The sequence below is a fragment of the Saimiri boliviensis genome, chromosome 1 (genome assembly GCF_048565385.1).
Source record: "Saimiri boliviensis isolate mSaiBol1 chromosome 1, mSaiBol1.pri, whole genome shotgun sequence".
NCBI classification, from domain to species: domain Eukaryota; kingdom Metazoa; phylum Chordata; class Mammalia; order Primates; family Cebidae; genus Saimiri; species Saimiri boliviensis.
This window is the reverse complement of record NC_133449.1, coordinates 177,679,331-177,698,119: the sequence shown is the minus strand read 5'-3', so window position 1 is coordinate 177,698,119 and position 18,789 is coordinate 177,679,331. Positions and strand designations below refer to the sequence as shown.

Here is an 18,789-nt window from a genome sequence, read left to right as displayed (position 1 = left end):
CCTAGGGAATCCTGGCTACCTTTTCTTTAACAAGATGGCAGGAAGTAGAGCAAAGTCACTTTGGGTGCCAGCATCTGGGTCACAGACCTCCACCCCCTCCCAGAAAAATCCTGATTTCTGAGCTGCCAGCTTGAACTCTACACAGGTTCCAACTCGCAGAGCCCCCACACTCACCAAGCCGAGAGATGGGCATGGGAGCGGGGCTGGAAGAAAACACAGAGCAGAGGGGAAGTTCATGGCTGAGGGGAGTACAGTGCTGGGGTCCTCCCTGGGGACAGGCAGGGGCACATCTGTCCCAGCACTGTCAGCTGCTGGGGTGGGGCTACTGGGCATCAAAAGGAAGAGGGTCTGTCCTGAAGCAGAGGACAGACCTTAAGAGTGAAAATTTGCAACCAATTCTGAACTACCTGGTTCTTTCCCGCTCTCTCCCCCAGCAAGAAGCCCTGTGAGTTTCTTCTCCTTGGTATGTGTTTGTGGGCCTCTGTGCATGTGTGTACTATGTGTGCTGGTAGATGTGTGCCTGAGTCTGTGTATGTGATGGGGCAGGAGAGAAAGACAGTGTGTGTGTACATGTGGTTAGGAAATGCCATATTGGGGTTGTGGTGGGGGCAGGGCTAACACCAGAAGCAACAGCCCAGGGCCACAGCTAACTATGCACTCATGGCCCTAATGGCTAGGCCCCACTGCCACCAAGGAAGGAAGGGCCTGGGCATACACATCCCCAAATATCCCAGGAGGAAATGGATCCCAAGAATGAGGGCCAGGATGGATTCACCTTAGTTCCTAGGTTGGCAAGAGAAGGATGGTATCCAAGATAGGCTAGCACAGGGAGAAGCGGGGATGGACAGGATCCCTACAGTGTGATGTGGCATGGCTGTGAATGAGGTGGGTGAGCAAGGGAGAGCCCCAGCAGCCAGGACATCTGAACTCCAGCTAGAGGTGTGGAAACAGGCTATGAAGATCACCAGCTAGAGGTGTGGAAACAGGCTATGAAGATCACCAGGGAGAAGCGCCTCACAGTTGTCCCCACCTGGCCACTCCACTGACTGCACTCCTGGTGCTGGGAAGGGCCTCCCTGCCATCCAGTCTTTCTCTCCTCTCACTACTCTGCAGGAACAACTCTAGCCTCTACTTGAAGGGCAGCCCCTCTCCCCAAAAGAACCCACAGAGCCCCTGTGGGAAGCTGCTTTCCTCCTTTCAGCCCTGCAAGCCCTTCAGAACAGCTGTGCGGTGATCACAGTGTCCAGGAGGCTGGTGTTGGCTGGCGCAAGTGCCCACAGTTCTCCGTCTCCACCTGCCAGCCAATACTGGCCACACAACACTGTCCCACAGACTGAGGAGGGATGCACCACAGCTGTCCAAGCAGAAACCACCATGGCTTTTCAAATCTGGCTGGAAATGCTGACATTCCCAGGTCCTGTCCCTCCCCTGGCCTGAAAGACCATTCCCAGCATTTCCAGAGCCCTGCAGCTGCACCCTCTCCAGGCTGCTCCTCGCCCGCCCGTGGGGCCCCGCCTTCACCACGCTGCAGCAGGGCCACAGCTGCCAAGGGGGCTGCAGGAGAACAAACGGGTGAGCAAGAAAGGGAAGGAGGAGGAAGAGGAGAAAAAAAGGGAGAAGGGAGAGGGAGGGGGAGCACAAGATCGCCTGTGCAAGTGAAAGTGCCTGAGTATAAGAGCAATCCAGACCACAAGATATTGGATCACTAGCGAAAGAAAAAGGTGAGCAAGAAAGCTGCAGGGAGAGCCGCTGACAATGAGGGAGAACAAAACAGGCAAGGGGCAAGAGAGGGCGAGCAGGAGAGCGAGAAGGGAGGGGAGGGACGAGAACGGAAGCAAGAGCCCACAGGAGCAAGAGGAGCCAGCGCGGGGGCAGCCTGCCACCTACTTCTTCTTGTCCTTGTCCTTCCGCAAGGGCTGCTGCGAGGTGGCGTGCAAGGCCTGCGACTGCAGGGCCTCCACCGCAGCCTTCCGGCGGTTGAAGGCATTGGTCTCCTCCTCCAGCTCGTGGCGCTTTTCCTCCACCTTGCGCTTCTCCTCCTGGTGGACCCGCTTCAGGTGCTCAAACTTCTCATGGAGCTGGCAGCAGAAGAGGGGCAGAAGATGAGGGGAGCAAGAAGAGGAGGGCTTGAGCCTGAGCTGGGAAGGCACCTCTACCTTCAGCCGGGCCTGCCCTCCCTCAGCTCCCCCACCCCAGCCCCCAGCCTGGCACACACCTCCCTTTCCTTCTCCTTCAGCTCCAGCTCCGTCTCCTTCACTTTGTTGACAAACATCTGCCTCATCTCTTCCTCCTTCCTCTGCAGCTCACTCAGGAACTCCTTCCTCTTGGCCTCGTATGTCTCTTGCAGGCTGTGGAGACCCAGAGAAGAGAGGCAAAGATGGATTGTGGCAGAACTGGGTAGGGCAGAGGCAGAGAAGGAGAATCACATGGGCACGAAGGGTAAGAGGATGCTGGGGTCAACCAGGGGACAGATGCCAGTGTGGCGTGTCTGGCAACAGCTGTGAAGACAAGCTCACTCTGGCTCAGGCTGTCACCTGAAGGGCTGACTGTCACCATCGCTGTCCTGAAAGCCCATCTCCTCCAACTTGCAGCGCCGGTACAGCTCGTAGTGCCGGCTGTGGGTCTGCTCGCGGAGGTCCTCCATGTTCACCCGGATCAACATCTCCCGCAGCTTCACGAAGTCGCAGTGATTCTCATTCTCCACTGAAAGCAGAGGGCCGGTGGGGCATCAGGCAGGCATGCAGGTGGGCAGACTCCAGAGTCAGGGTGGGCACGCAGGTGGGCATGGGGAGGAAACAGGCACCAGGGCAGGTCAGGGGGCTCAGTTCTACCCCCAACTGGGGATGCACTTCCCCTCCACACTCACCCTGCACCACTCCCCAAGGGTACTGACGTGCTCGGACCAGTTTGTTTCCCACCTTCACCTCCTCGGTGCTGCCCACCACGGCGAAGGGCAGGTGTGCCTGGAAAGGGGCCCAGGTATGCATGAGCCCTGAGCTGACACAGGCTAATGGCAGACTCTCTCTCTCTCTGCCCCTGGGTCCTAGGGAGGGGCTGCCAGACCTGAACAAAGGCTCCAGGGCCAGATGCTTACTTCCTGGCTCTTTTCTGGAGAAATGTCCCAGAACTCCAAACAGGGGAGTGGGCTGAACCCTCAACCCCCTTCCTGGTGCTCCTGACTTTCCAGGCTGTTCTTTCAGCCCTTGGGCTTCCCAGGACCCATCAGAGCTCCCTGAAAGAACCTGTGAGCCAGGCTCCCTTCCAGGTTCCCAAACCCTTAAGCCTACTCAACTCCTTCAGTTTCCAGGCTCCTCCCTGAGTCTAGATCTTGTGACACCCAAACCTAGGGTCCCCAGTGTAGGCCCAGTATCAGATTCCTCCTGTCCCCTGCCCATAGATGTAAGACTGGCCAGCTCCAGATGCCCACCCTTCTGTCCTGGAGAAGCTAAGGCTGGAATCCTGGGGAACAAGAGTTTCCTGGGGCTGTGTCAGATCTGTGCCGGCTCCTCGCCCTCTGGCCCCAGGGCCCTGAGGCCCTCGCCCAACGCTCACATTCATGACTGCGTTAATCTCTGCAACAGCCTCATCATCTGTGGGAAACTGGTAGATCTGGACCCCGTTGCTGACCAGCTCGCCCATGATCTTGATCTTGAACTTGTGGAGCTCGCTCTTGGAGATGGTGTCAGCCTTGGCGATGATGGGAATAATGTTCACCTGCCAGGTTCAAGGGAGGGGACAGCAGCCTGGTTGGCTCTTTTGAGCAATGGTTCCCATGCCATGCCCAGGATATGGATACCCAGGCCATACCCCTGGGCAGGGGGGACAGGAGGCCAGAGGGATAGAACTACTCCCATAGGCAGTTATGGTGCAAACCCAGCCACCTGTGGCCACTCTGATGGTTTTTAACAATTGGCTGCAGTGCTTCTTACAGCCCTGGTTCCCCCAAATGACCATCCAGCCCCAAAATTGGTTCCCCAGGCATATCCAGCTTTGACCCAGAATACTCTGAAGGTCCTAATTGGCCTGGGGCCTGACAGAAGGAGTGGTGGGGGGCTATGCTCCCTACTAAGCAGATAAAAGGACCCATCAGCAGTAGCCATAAGAAGACCTCAAAATATCCCAGGCCCAGGCTATCCCATTTTTCACAATAAAAATTAACTCCCAAGATGGGAGGGCAGTCATGTGAGAGCTGACAAGGGGCTGTGCAGCCATATGTTCTTCAAGATACACAACCTTCCTGACCTTCCCATAAAGCTGCTCCTTTCTCTGCCCTTAACAGTACCTACTCCTCATTCACATCCCAGTTCTGGGCCTTAACTCTCCTCTCCCTAATGGGCTCAGAAGGAAGCAAAGGACATTTAGGTCAGGGAGGGAGGGGGAAGTGAAGGCAGGAGCTAGAAATTAGGAATTGAGAGACAGAAAATGAGCAGAGAAGAGGTTGAGATGGGAAGGGAGGTTCCCTGGGGCAAGAGAGGCGGTGCGGGGGGTGGGGGAGGAAACACTATCAGGAGCGGGAGGGGCCAGCAAGGCCGAGAAAGAGAATGATTCAGCTGCAAGGGGCTCAGGGCCAGACCCAGGGCACAGGACTCTGGAGAAAGAGCCCAGAGCAACGGGGGCCACTGGAGCAGGACGGACAGACGCAAGACAGAGAGAGGATCGAGCCAATGGAGGTCTGCCCTCAAGCCCCCGACCAGGTTCCTGAGGACCACAGTGGACAGGCATGAGGCAGCCACCACATCACATCCCAGGAGAGACTATGGAACCCGTGGAACCGGATGGGGAAAAGGGATACCTTGCTGTCTAGTTTCTTCATGGTCACCAGATCCAGGGACTTCAGGGAGTGTCCCGTGGGCGTGATAAAGTAGAGGCAAACATGGATCCTCGTGTCATGGTAGTCGAAGAGTGAGCGGCGGATCTTCAGCTCCTCCTGCAGATAGTTTTCAAACTGCGCATCGATGTAGTCAACGATGGGCCTGTAACTACAGACAGCTCCATCACCCAGGAGGCTGGCAGCTGAGATCAGAGGCTTGGGGCTTGGAGGGCTCAGGGCTCAGGGCCAGGCCAGGCTGTACTCCTGCCTTTTCTCTCTGGGAACAAACAGCTTCTGCCTGAGGATCCCTGACTAGGTGCAGGCAGCTGACCCCTTCTTCAGACACCTAAAGGAGTAACTGGTCAGCTGGTGACCACAGAGCCTCAGATTCTCCCCAAGAGGCCCTCCCTGGCCCCCTGCAGTGTGCAGGCTGGGCTACTGGTATGGGGGCCAGTGTGGGTGGGGTGGGAGGAGGCTCGGTGGGGCCGCCCTTCCCGCCTCTTGCCTCTCATCCTTATTGATCTGATCCCCGAAGCCCACGGCGTCCACAATGGTCAGCTTGAGCTGCACATTGCTCTCCTGGAGGTCGTAGGTCTGGGGCCGCAGGCGCACACACGCCTCGTGGTGACTGGCTTCCTCAGTCTCGAAGTTCGTGTTGAAGAGTGTGTTCATCAGTGTGGATTTGCCAATGCCGGTCTCCCCTGGGAGGTGGGGACAGAAGGGAAAGAAGCGGGTGGCACAGGCTGGAACCGAGGCTGGCCTTGGCTGGTGGCTAGGCCCAGCAGGTCTCAGGCATCCATGGCCCCCAGACAAGGGAGAGAGAGGCAGGCCACCCACCTCATCCCTCTTCACCCCCATTTCCCAAGAACTATCTTTTCCTGTAGCCTCGGAAATAATGTGTGGAAGAAAAAGCCAAAAGGCGGACTTGAACAGAAGACATGGCTGTGTAGGATGTGTGATGTGTCCTCAGGGAGCAGGGAAGAGGCAGAGCCGGGCAGCTGTGTAGACACCATTGCAGACCCAGTCACCTCACACATAACCTGCTCTACACGCCACCCCTCCCAGGCCCAGGGTAGTCATGGGGCCAGGAGGACCAGAGTCTGAAGCTACCAGTGGCTCAACCCATGTATCATGGGCAGCCCCAGATCCACGCAGTTTTAGCTGGGGGAACTTAGGACGGGCTGCTTCCTGAAGCACACCTGCAGAGGGATGAGCACAACACTTTGTGCCCTTCTGGGAGTCCCAGGGAGCCTCTGAGAGCCTCTTTGCTTAGGGCTGTATTTGTTCATATTCGTGCTGAAGCACTTAGCACAGGATATGGTGATGAGGGGCAGAGCTGTTTACCGTAATGTCCTTGACACATGGTAGGAAGCAGTAAATGAGTACATATTTTTTAAATGAACAAATGAATAAATGAACCTGGATCTCTGTGATAAACATCCCAGTTTACAAAGCACTTTCACGTGCTGATCTGGTTTACTCCTCATGACAACGCTGTGTCAGGCCCTGGTTCAAACTCTATCCTTGACCCTGGCAGAGACACCAACCAAATCCTCGTCCTGACACCCCCAAAGTTTCACTCTGCTGGGAAGGCCCCTTGCAGCTCAACAAAGCACAGCGTCTTCTAGGAGGTTCTCACCCACCCTCTGTCTGAGGCCAGGCTCTGACACTCACCCACACAGAGGATGTTGAAGCTGAAGCCCTGAGTGACCGACTTGCTGACCAGCTGGTCAGGGAGGCTGTCAAAGCCCACATGGCCGCCCAGGGAGAGGCTCCGGGGCTCTGCCTCTGCATTCTGCCAAGAAAGAAAGAAAGCAAGGCATGAGACCAACGGGGAAGAAAGGTCAATGTTGCGGGGGTAGGTGCTAAATCTGAGTTAAAACAGCAAAACAGCCCTGTCCCTTGTGTGAATTCTCAACAAATCTCAGACACACCCAGAACACCAACTCCAGGCCAAGTTTCCCCAGAGGCAGCCCAATGGCCCGGGGGGAAAGGCCCTTCCACTCTGTGGCTCTGCTCCACTTGGGATGGCCAGCCATGCCTGGGCTGAGGGCTCCATCTCTCCTGGCACAGGTGGTCCCAGGGGCTGTGGCAGCTACCCCTAAGGGCCCACCTGTTTTCCTACTCAGGAGGAGGCCCCAGATGGTTCCAGAGGCCCAGATTGGAGAGTGTGTTTGTTCCTGTAGCCAGCTCTAAGGAGAGGGGGAATGCTGCCCCTGCCCAGCCATCCCAGCCCCTCCTGCTGAGGCACGACTCAAGCAGGGGTAGGTGTGTTCCCACCCCTCACATGCGTGCTCCCTCAGGGGGGCCTCCTCCATCAGCTGGGCATGTGGTCCTCCATGTTCATTGCTGCTCCTCACACACCCATGTGTGGGACTCATGCAAGGAGCCGGCCCTCACTCAGACAATCCCCCACTGGGGCTCAGGAGTGGGTTCCAAAGGGATCGAGACTCTGAGGCCTCCTCCCTTCTGCCTCAGTGGTATTGTCTAGAGACCCCCAGCTCCTGGCTCCTGCCACCATCCCACCCCATCTCAACCCTGGTTGTCTAGACTGAAAGTTCTGGGTGAGAATGTGGAGGCCTGGGCTTAGCAGAGAGCTGGGCGGCAGGCCCCGAGTGAGCTGAGGCCACCAGAGCTGACCCACCAAAAAAGAAATCATGAGGACCCAAAGCAGAAGGCCATGGTCACACTCCAACTTGTGTGGCTGGTTTTTCTGACACCGAATGGGGTAAAGTGCTACCCCAGAGAAGGTTTCCAGGCTCAGTCCCTCTGGAGGGCAGACCTTAGACAGCTCCAAGTTGTGCAGAGACACACCTCCTCCACTGCGGAGTCCCCCTGCCCTGAGACAGCTAGAAAGAGGAAGGAGAGGAAAGGGCAACGGATTCAATCTCTTCTGCCCATAGCTGCAGGGAGAGGAAGTAGGTCCAGCTGCGGACAGCCCAGGAGAAAGGGCCAGTGGGAGTCCTTATGCAGATGTGGATACAGGCATGGGGTGAGGACCAGATGGGGGGCTCTGGCTCCTGCCCCACAGAGGTGTCTCCTCAGCACCTGAGCAGCTGACCTGCGCTGCAGCCTACTGCCTTGGCCTGAACCCCTCTGGCCATCCTTCCCTCCCAAGCAGAGAACCCTGGCAGGCACTCGAACCCAACCTTCTCTTCTCCATGACTGATGTCCCACAGCAGCCTTGCATCATGACTCCCAAGTGTGGGTGCTGGCAACCTAGACCCCACGTGGCCCATCTGCACAGTTGTACCATCCCCTTAAACAAGTCAGGGCTACCCCTAAACCTGCTCTCTCCCACAACTCTCTCAATGGAACCTCTGTTCTTAGAGCTAACCCCTTCTTCCCATCACCCAGCCCCAAAGCATCATGTCCCAATCTCCCCACTCAAGCCCAGGTCTCCTTAGGGCTGCAAACATCATTGGAAAATGAGGTCCCAAAGGCAGCTTTGTCTCATTGGTGCTCACATGAAAAGCAGTTAATGTATCCTAGGAGGTGCTGGGTTAGGTCCAAACCCCTTAGTGTGGCATTCCAGGCCTTCCTCACTGGCCTCGTTCCAGCCCAGCTGGTAACTCTTAGCTCCCTTTTCAAACTCCACCCCTCCCCTGGGGTCTACAGCTTACTCTACCTTTTCCTTGGCACCTGCTCTCACCTAGTCCCCAAGCACTTACATTCCAGACCCCTCACCCGGCAGTGATCCTGTTTCCTAGTACTATTGGTTATCCTTTTTTAATGCATCTTGATTCTCCAGCTATTCTATAAGCTTCTCTATGTTGGCTGCAGGTTGGGGAGGTCAGATTTTCATTTCTTCCCTCCCTCCCATTACTATGCCCAACATGCTGGACAACGCTACCATTTATAAGTTACTGAACACAGCCTTCAACTGCTATGGCATTGGGGCACCTCCCCACCTTACACAGGGCTTCATTATTGAGCCTCTGTTCCACCTGCTTGTGGTCGCTTGAGGATCAAATGAAGTACACAACAGTCAGTCTAGAGCTTTTTTATTATCATGCAAGACTGAAAATCTCTAAAATTTAAGGCGTGCTGTGCTTGCAAAGAAGGCTATGTGTTTATTCATCCTCTTCTTCCAAGGGGTGACACAATCAGGATGCAATCCAACATCCTGTAGTCTGCCGCCAAAACCCACCAAGTCAGCTGTGTCTGGAAATCACACACACACACACACACACACACACACACACACACACACACAGCCGCAGAGCACTTACTGAGAAGCAGAGGCCATTCCTTTCCTGTTTTCCTCCACTTTCTTACAGTTCTAGGTTCCAGAGGCTAAGTGTAGCACTAGGAGTGGTGGGGGCCGGTCTCACATAAACCCACCTATCCATACACAGCAACTGTAGAATGGCCTCCCCTCACACAGCTCAGCTATCTCTGTGGAAGTGTGGGGTACAGGGAGGTCATCATCTCTAAGTAGTTGCCCAGGCTACACTCTGTTATTGCAGGGGCCACACATCTGGGGCAATGTCTGTTCAGGAGCCCCAGGGACCAGTTGGGGTTCTGAGTCTATGAAGCGTGCATGCACACACACATGTACACACACAGAAGAATGACCACTGGCCCTGATGGATAGAGTGTTGTTAACTCATCCCAGGAGACTGATCTGACCTCCCGGCTTCACCAAGGGGTGACTCTCACTAATGCCAACTCCCTGACCATAGATTTGGCACTGACATGTGATCTAAATTGCTCCAGAGTGCCTGCCCCAGGCATCTCTACCAACCTGAGTGGAGTTACAACCTAGAAGGAACCAGCAGCTTTTGAAGCACCTCCTCCACATCTCAGCTACCATGACTCAGAAATAGAGTCAGCTTTCCCAGTGGCTACCAGCCCTGCAATTTGGTAGGTAAGACCACAGCTCCAGTTCCCTGGTGTGGGAGCCAATCAGCATGATCCCATGATTGGTGCAGGTACAGGCAAGTGATGCAAGTTGAACCTTTATGACCATCTTTTGACCATTAACAGAGCTAGCCTAAGGCTGCAGTCCACTCACAGGATGGCAGAGCCAAGAAATTCACAGAGAAGAGAGTGAGCCAGTGTCTGCCCTATCCCTGGGCTTTTCCCCTTGCCCCTGGCCATATCCTCTTTATTGCTGAGGCTAGTTGAGTGGTATTATTTATTACTTGCAACTGAAACATCTTCAGTGCTATAGGATCCAAAGCAAAACTCTGGATGCAGAGGAACAGGGAGAAAGCAAAGAGAGCCAGGAAAGGAGGGACAGTGTGGAAGGTAAGACATCTCAGCGTTCACAACCAAAGGAAGGAATGTATGTCTGAGATGATACCAACACCTCACTGAGAACCACCATATGTGAACTAAGCCAAGTGATGTATACCCAGGCTCTTACTTAGTCCTTTCTCACTGTGGACGGCAGAATCCATGATGATCCCCATTTTACAGGGGAGGAAACTGGAGCACACAGAAGCTAGGGAACTAACCAGAGCAGAGCAGGGATTTGAGAGCAGACCAAGCTCTTGTCCCAAACCACTCTGCTACATTACCTCCCCTGTTCTTAGCAGGCTCCCAATTCATTCATTTAGTCACTCAACACACACTCACTGGACACATCTGCTGTGTGCCAGGAAATGGGATGGCTGCCAATGAAAACATGAGGACATCAGATCCTTGACTTCAGAGGGAAGAGTCTAAATTCAAATGCCTTTAGAAGCCAGGCAAGAAACATATATGGGTGAAGGGGAGCAGCACAGTAATAACAATGGTGACAACAGACACAGCTAACACGTATTGCACGCTTACTATGCGCAACTCTAATTTAGTCTCATTTAGTCCACACATCAGCCTTATGAAATAGGCTGTAGCAGCCTCCCCATTGTCCAGATGAGACAACAAAGGCATCAAGAGAGTGTGTAATTTGCCCAAGACCATACTGCTCAGGGGAGTGAAGCCAGGATCTGAATGGAGACAACATGACTGTGAAGCCCACGCTTCTAGTCACATCACTCCCTGTCTGCTGGATGAAAGACAGCCACTGACTCGACCAAGCGTGGGGGCTCCCGGGGAGAGGTGGGAATGGCAGGGAACTGCAGAGCCCATGCTTATGCTCAATCCATGGTGGCCGCAGTTCCACAACTCCAGCCAACTGTGGGAACGCAGATCCAGTGTTGCCAAATCTCGTTTTTAAAGAGAACTCAAATCTCTCTCTCTCTCTCTCTCTCTCTCTCTCTCTCTCTCTCTCTCTGTCTCTCTCTCTCTCTCTGTCTGTCTCATATATATATATATATATATATATATACATACACACATATATATACACACATATATATGTATATATATGTATGTGTGTGTGTGTATATATATATACATATATATATATAGAGATACACATATGAGACAGAGTCTGACTCTGTCGCCTAGGCTGGAGTGGTGTGATCTCAGCTCACTGCAATCTCCACCTCCCAGGTTCAAGCGATTTTCATGCCTCAGACTCCCCATTGGCTGGGATTACAGGCGTGCAGCCACCAAGCCTGGCTGATTTTTGTATTTTTAGTAGAGACGGGGTTTCACCATGTTGGCCAGGCTGGTCTTGAACTCCTGACCTCAGGTGATCCACCCACCTCAGCCTCCCAAAGTGCTGGGATTATAGGTGTGAGCCCAGCCCAGAAATCTATGCTTTCACGTGAAATTCTGTAATTTTTAAAGATTGACAACCAAACTGAGAATACCATGAGGGCCCAATACAACATGTCAGGGGGCTGGTGTGGGCCAAAGGCTGCTGGTCTGCAAGCCAGCTCTGTTGGGAGAGTGAGCTGGAAGGACCACGTAGCCAGGCTCCATTCTCAAGTCAAGAAGCCCCATGGCAGACTGCTCTGTGGGGAGGAGCCTTAGGGAGGGACAACTTCTTGGACCCGGGAAAGAGGTAGACCCAAAGCCTCTGGCTCATTCCACACACCCAGCTCCCTGCGGTGCTCACACAAGGGTGGAGGTTCTAAATGTCTTCAAAGTCCCAGGATAGAGAGAGTTGGCAGCTCTGAGCTCTACACATGCAATGAGAAACTCCATGGGGTCATTATCCCCTCTCTAATCACTAACAAGCTTTTGGCTCCTGAGCCAGGCCCAGGCTGTGTCATCATTTCTTTGGCACATCAAAGACAACAACCAAAATAATAACTGCTCAGGCCGGCTGTGTGCCTCCATGCCCGGCCATCCAGGACAAAGTAGAGAACAGCATTTTGTTATGCAGCCCAGTGGATAACGAGGACGCCCTTTTCCTGATCAGGAAATGCTCTGTCTGAGCCTCCTAGAGCAGCCCTCCTAGAGCAGCCAAGAGGAGGAGCTGCCCCTTTTACCAAGAAACAAGGTGGGATCTGGGAAGAAACTGCATCTCATGGCTGCCCACACACAAAAACAGTTTTTTTTATCTAGAAAAACTGGAAATCTGCTGAATGTCTAAACCAACAGAGCCAGGGAAGCTGTGGGTGAATAAAGACTTCTGTGATCCAAACCCCCAAACTAGGCTGGTTGTTGTGATGGGAGTAGAAAGGATATCCCACCATAGGTGGACTGGCTCCGGAATAATGGACAAAGGGCAGCCCCCAAACCCCAGGCCTTCCAGAGTTCTCCAGTGTCTTGGACTTCAGATGCTTTTCTTCCTCTGGGCTCCATGCCTAGCACCCACTCACCTGCGCACCCTGTCAGGCAGACAGGAAGCCCACTCCCCAGGGAAGCTCCAGCCCTGGGGGTGGCCCTATTAACTGAGCAATGAATCCAAGAGTCAATGCACCACTGGGAGCCTTCTCCACCCATGTTCCTGGCACAAACTATGCTAGCCCTGGCTCTAGCTGCTCCCAGCAGCCTGGGCCTTAAATAGCCAGAGCAGAGGCCTTTAGCCAGAACCCATGGTCGCAGTCCTAAGCACAATTGTCCTTGAGCCTGAGAGGAATCCTAGGAATTTTCCCAGAAAAGGCTTAGGCTCTGGTCCCAGGATTCCACAGCAAGCCTCTAAGCCCAGGTCAGAGGTTACGGGAAATAACCAAGGAGACATATATGGGAGGGTGGGGGTGGGATTCTGCTACCCTGGGCCAGGAGGGAAGAATAGAGGCAGGATATACCTGTCCTAAATCAACAAGACACCTGGAAGCCAAAGCATATTTCTCCTACAGTAGGAAGAGAAAACTTGGGAGAAGATTCAAGCAAGGATCACCCTTGATGGTGCCAACATGATAGCAGTCAAGGTAAGACGGAGAGAGCAGCTGGGCTGCCAATCATCCTCACAAGGCCAGTCCTGCTCCACCCATCCTGGGAGAACTTTGGGAGCAAAGCCATCCCCTGACCCCAATACTCTATTGTCTCTGCTTCTCTGTCTCACTAAGACGCACTGTCTTCCCTTTCTGCACACAGCCAGCCAGGCTGCTGCTTATTAACTTGGGATAGTGTGTTTCACACTTTTCCCATCAAAATCTGATTTCCAGGAAGCTAAAAATACAGTTACCAGTAGCTGGGCCAATGCTCACCACCCCAACCTCCAGTCCTAGGGCAGACACATTTTTGGCCTTTATTGTGCTTCCTGAGAGGGAGTGGCCTTTCCCACCACAGAGCAGATGGGGAAGGCACTCTGGGCTGCAGAAGGTACCAGAACTCCAGGCATTCATACTTTCTCACTTAGCTCAGGGACTCCAGTGGCAGTCACCACTGCCTTGTAACCGGGAAAGCCACAAGTGGTCTGGATATCACTGGAAGGAGGAGGTGGCCTCTGTTTCACCAGCAAATGAAACCCTTAGAGGAAGAATGTGGGCAGCAAAGTTGCCCCGCCTTTCCTCCAACCCCAAGATGGATGCCAGTGCTAGAAAGGAGTAGAGGAAAGCACGGGCACCAACACTGGTCGGCAGAGGCATGGGGGCGGCACCACTATACTTCTCTGTTGCTTGTCCCATTCATTCCAACACCAGTGCAACATTAGTTTGTGCCCAGTCCCAAGAGCCAGGTCTGGCAAGTGGACTTGGGACCATACCCACAGTCCCTCCTGAACCTCAGGCCTCAGGCAGTCCAAGCCCTGCAGACCTCTCAGAAAACAGCCAGCCACCCCGCCAGCTGACATGGGCCCCTGTACCTTTCTCTGCTGGTTCTGTCCCTCTAACTTGGCCTCTAGGATAGGGAATACCTGAAAGCCATGTGTCCTGAGGAGAATATCTAATTTGCCCCAAGAACATGTAGGGCAACTGCACGCAGAGCCAAGATGCCCCCTGCCTTGTCCTCCACTGCCTCTTCCCAGTCCCAGTTCTTACAGGAGCTCTGAAGGTTCAGATGGCTCCAAAAGAAGCCAGCAGAGTGCCCCAGCTCTACCACGAGGGCATGGAGACCTTGGGAGGGTGTCTCTTCCCCAGGCAGATGTGTCTCCATCCTGCATGTATAACTCTGCATCTGGTTGTCCGGCAAAGCTTTTGCCTTGGGAGCCATGCCTGGGGATTGTGAGACCCAAGCTGGCAGCACAGAGGCAGGAAGGCTGAGGAGGCTGCAGGGGACATACAGAGGCCAACTGGCCCTCAGGCCCTTTGCTCTATCATCCTGCAGCTGCTCGCTTCTGGTAGCTGGTCTTGAGCCACAGAGACATTTATGGTAGTTTCTGCCCCAAATATAATATATGCTTCCACCTAGCCCATCCGAGGGCTCCACCCTCTCTGTCATCTCTAGTGTTAGAATTTGGATCTTGTTCCCCCCACCTTTACCGGCCAATGACCAAAGTCTGCATCCTCACCCAACCTTGGGCTGTTGGCATCAACAAGACAATACACACAAAGCACCCACTGCCCTCCCTGTCATCCAAGGTTTTTGACAAAAGTCAGACACTGGGTTCCCGGCCTCCATCCAGTCTCCCTCCTCCTTGGCCCTGTGCTCAGTCTCCTTCTTGCCATCCTCTCTGTTCCTAGTGTATGTGCTCCCTGGGATGACCAACACCTTCGTATCAGCCCTGCAGCTCTGATGCACTGCGATCAAGACCCCGAGCAGATCTTTCTGAGGTGGGCACGCATAGTATGTTATGATGCCCAAGAGGGAGGGAGGGCAGGCAGACTCACCTCCCAGGGGAGAGGGCAGAGCCAAAACTCTGCAGGTGGTGCTCACATGTGCCCTGAGAGCTGCACAGGTGTTTCTTGCTCAGTTCCCATTTCTCTTTGGCATGGCTCAGCAAGGAGGTTACTGGCCGTTTATACAAGACGGGGAGATACCACTCTGACAGAGATCTTGAGCCCCACTTGGGTGAGGGCTCTCAATTCCTGCTTCAGGAGAGACTAGGTACTCCCTGGAGAGCCTGCTTCTTGTGGAAGTATCAAGATTACAGGGGTGACAACGGAAGCGACAGATGGTGCTGGGGATAAAGCAGAGATGGGGGTAAGTGACTGGCTGGGAAGAAAGCCAGTGTGAGGCTGCGTGCTGCACGTTTCTTCCTCTCCCCCTCAGCTTCACCTTCCCTAGAACCCAAAGGGTCTCTCACCACAGGGTCTGAACCTGTGAGATTCTGGCAGGAGAAACACTGGAGCTGGCCCTGGGGAAGGAAGGGCTGAGCCCTAGAGTCAAGGTTCCAGTTAGGAGGAGGGGGGAGCAAGAACGGACAGGAGTCTGGCTGTCCAATGAGGGCAAAAGGCAACAGACCCTCCCCAGAGGGCTGCCCCACACATACACACACAGGGATGCCCACCCTCATCCCACGGCTGATCTAGGGTGGAACAGGGCCCGGTCAAGATGCCAAGGCTGTTGGCCTGTGGGGTGTACACCATGCTATGTGAGGACATGGGAACCCAGCACACATCCATCTCAAAGTACAACTCTGTATGCTGTCTAAGCTCCAGGTCAGGACAATTCTCAGGCCCTGCAGTACTAGCCTGACCTCTGAGCTGGCCAGAGGGACAGCGTAGACTTGACGTAACTCCATCACATCCTGGGGCTTGTGAAGCACCTCAGCATATTTCCAAACATGCCAGGGACTGTGATTAACCCCCCACAAACTCTTTGAGGAATCAGTGTGGCTGTGCCCATTTTACAGCAAGATAAAGGCAGAAATGATTTTCCCAAGATGACAAGCCAGGAGGGGTGAATGGAGTCCAGACTCTTAAATTCAGGCCAAACTCCACCCAAGGTCTCCACCCAAATCCAACCCTACCCAAGTCCTCCCAGGAGGCTGACAGCCCAAAGTGCGGAGGGTGTGGAAGGTGTCCATCCCTCCAGCTGAAGCTGGCACAGCAACCAAGGCCCTGCGCTCAGGCTCTACGCCCTTGCCTGAGTCAATCCCCTCTCTGTGCCCTGGCCACCCCACAGCCAGTACCCAAACTCCTCACAGGAATGGTCCGAGAGCAAACACAGGAGCCCAGGGGAAGACCAGTCTAACCCACAACCTGGCCTCTCAACTAATCCGCTGAGGACCATCTCTGGACGAGCAGGGATGAAAGCCCTACGGAGAGTGCCATGAACAGGGCAAATACATCCTCTGCTGCCTTCTTACGTAGGGGGCCAGTCCTCACATCCACATGGACAATAAGTAGCATATATTATTTATTGTGTTCTTACCATGTGCCAGACACAGCTCTAAGTACCTCCTCTGGATTCTCTCGTTGAATCCTCACAATACCTCTATGATAGAGGTAATATTTCTAACCCATTATACACACGAGAGCACCAATGGGTTAAATAACCTGCCTAAGGTCACATGGCCGACAAGGAGTGTCTAGGATTCCTATCGAGCTGTCTGATTCTGGTTTCTCTACATACCTCTCCCACCTGCAAGATCAACTGTTAAACCTCTGGCCACAGACAAGACCCAGACATAACTTTCCAGTCAGCTGGGCACAGAAAATGCATACAGACACACATGCAGACACCCAGGCACTCACGGGTCTCTTGGCCTCCAGCTAATCAACAGGTCTGTTAGGATTCAGTTGCTGCCCTCCTTCAGTACATAAATTCCAATTTATAACACGAGGCAAAGTTAATCTCTGAGTAGCCCAGCCTCTGAATCTGTTCCTCATGTATTTAAACTTACTTAACCAACAGCCCCCCTCCCCAATGGGAATAAAACACCCCAGTCTAGAAATTATGAAACCTGCTTTAGTCATGCACATTTCCAAAGTAGACGAAGAAATGTATTTTCAGATAAAAGGGAAAATTTACATATATAAATTCGGAAGACAGTATTTATAGCATTAATTACATAAGTCCTGGCTCCCTTATTTAGCCCCAGAACCAATTTGTTATCGTTCACATATTCAGAATTCCCCCCTCCCTCTAACAGCCCTGGGCCTCCCTCCTCCTCCTTCCCTTCTCCCCCTCCTCCCCCTTCCAGCCGACCAGGGCCTCACATGCTGGCAAGAGGACACAGCTTCCTTCACTGTCACAGCCTAGCCTCCCAGACACACCCAGATCCAGCCTTAGACAGCAGGGGACGTCCAGGCACAACCCCCCAAAGGCCTCCCCCCACCGAGTGAATTATGAAAACCTTTAGTAAGTTGGCTATCGGCAGGCTCCGGCCCAGTGAGACCCCTGCAGGGACCACCAGGGACGTCAACCTTCTGAGGACCTGGACTGGAAACCAAATAAACGCCCACTGGGCTGAGTCTGGAATCCCTCCAGCTCCTGGGGAATGGCTGCCGCAGACCCGACCACTGAGGCCTGACCTGCCTGGAGTCACATCCAGGATCCCGGAGCGGGAAGTGGGGGCGGAGGGGAGCGGGGGAGGAAGGAAAAGCAGGCCCAGGGTCTTCAGGACTCAAGTCCGCAACTGCCCTGAGCTCATCTGGGGGACTTTCTCGGATCCCTGGGGCTCCATCCTCCCGCGCTGTACCTATCCCGCAGCACCTGCGTGGCCAGGAATCTCCCCAAGTGTGCAGAAAGAAACATCCTGGACGATGGGGGTCGGGAGTGTCCCAGACCCTTCCCTGCGGTCCCGTGAAGGGGGCAGGGGCACACCCTGTCTTCGCACCTGCCCGGAGCCAGGCGGGTCTTTGCTCCTTCCCGCGAAAGGGGTTTGCTTTGCCTGCGCCCCAGGAGGCGACCCCAGCTAGCCGCCCCGCAAGGCAGGCCGCTCGACGCTCCGGGAACCCCAGCTAGCGCGGCTGAGAGTCCGCGCCGGGGTCCTCGAGCTGACCAGGCGTCGAGGCCCGGCCAAGGGGCACTGACAGCCCGCCTCGCGCCCCCCGCCAGCTGCGGGGCGGCCCCTCCTGCGCCCCGCGCCTCCCGCGCGCGCCGCGGCCCAGCGGGGCTCTCACCGAGAAGCGCTCCAGGTCGGTGGCCGCCATGGCGAGCTCCGCACCGGGCGGGCGGGCCGGGACCAGCGCAGGGGCCGCGACGGGGACCAGCCGGCTGCGGGACGCGCTCCGCCCGGGCGGCTGCGGCTGAATGGATCCAATATGGCCACTTCCTGGAAACTCCCCTTGGCGGCGGCGGCGGGAGAAGCCGCGGAGCCGCCCCTGCCCCCGCCCGCGGGACCGGCCTCCCCGCCCGGCCCGGCCAAGAGCACAGCCGGAGCCCCGCCGCTTGGACGGCCGGTGGTCTCCGCGGCGAGGCGGGAGGTGCCAGCTGCGGGGACTGCCGGGACTTGTAGTCCGCGAGTTGGGGGCCGGGACGGCAGTGTCGGGGGTCTGGGGGGCCAGTGCCCGGAGGGCCGCCGCGAGTCCCTGGGGGTCCGGGGCTGAGCCGGGGTGGGGGTTTCCTGGGTCCGCCTACTGTGAAGCCTTTCTCGCGGGGGGAAAGTGGGTCGCGGCGTGCGCCCGAAACATCTCCCCCACGAAGCCGTCTCCACCCGCTGGAGCCTGCAAATGTGCTGGGACCACCAGCCAGAATGTGGACGAGCTGTGGGCGACCTGTCGGATCTGGGAGAGGCCGCGGCAGCCTGGTCTGCGAGTGTCTTGGGCCCCACCTGATGCTCCGGCCAGAGTCAGGGCGGGAATCCGGGCGGGACCCGCGCGTCCGGCCAGGAGGCCTTCCAGGGCAAGGCACCAGCCTTTGGCTCC

At 55.2% G+C, this 18,789-nt stretch overlaps 1 protein-coding gene across 9 annotated transcripts in view; it reads right to left on the bottom strand.

Annotated features, from left to right (window-relative positions):
• SEPTIN8 (septin 8) overlaps positions 1-18,789 on the bottom strand; it is a 60,320-nt gene that overhangs the window by 9,101 nt on the left and 32,430 nt on the right. For 2 of the 9 annotated variants that reach the window (XM_039467512.2, XM_039467446.2), the window contains exons 1-9: positions 18,046-18,177; positions 6,485-6,605; positions 5,316-5,511; positions 4,793-4,979; positions 3,553-3,714; positions 2,867-2,963; positions 2,535-2,703; positions 2,216-2,348; positions 1,888-2,078 (exon numbers count right to left, since the gene is read on the bottom strand). In XM_039467512.2, coding sequence (XP_039323446.1) covers positions 1,888-2,078; positions 2,216-2,348; positions 2,535-2,703; positions 2,867-2,963; positions 3,553-3,714; positions 4,793-4,979; positions 5,316-5,511; positions 6,485-6,605; positions 18,046-18,075 — 1,286 coding nt within the window. In that variant the 5' untranslated portion in view covers positions 18,076-18,177. Of the gene's footprint in view, positions 1-1,887; positions 2,079-2,215; positions 2,349-2,534; positions 2,704-2,866; positions 2,964-3,552; positions 3,715-4,792; positions 4,980-5,315; positions 5,512-6,484; positions 6,606-18,045; positions 18,338-18,789 lie in introns of those variants that run through there. The other 7 variants (XM_039467549.2, XM_039467473.2, XM_074381564.1 and 4 more) reach the window with 4 other exon arrangements.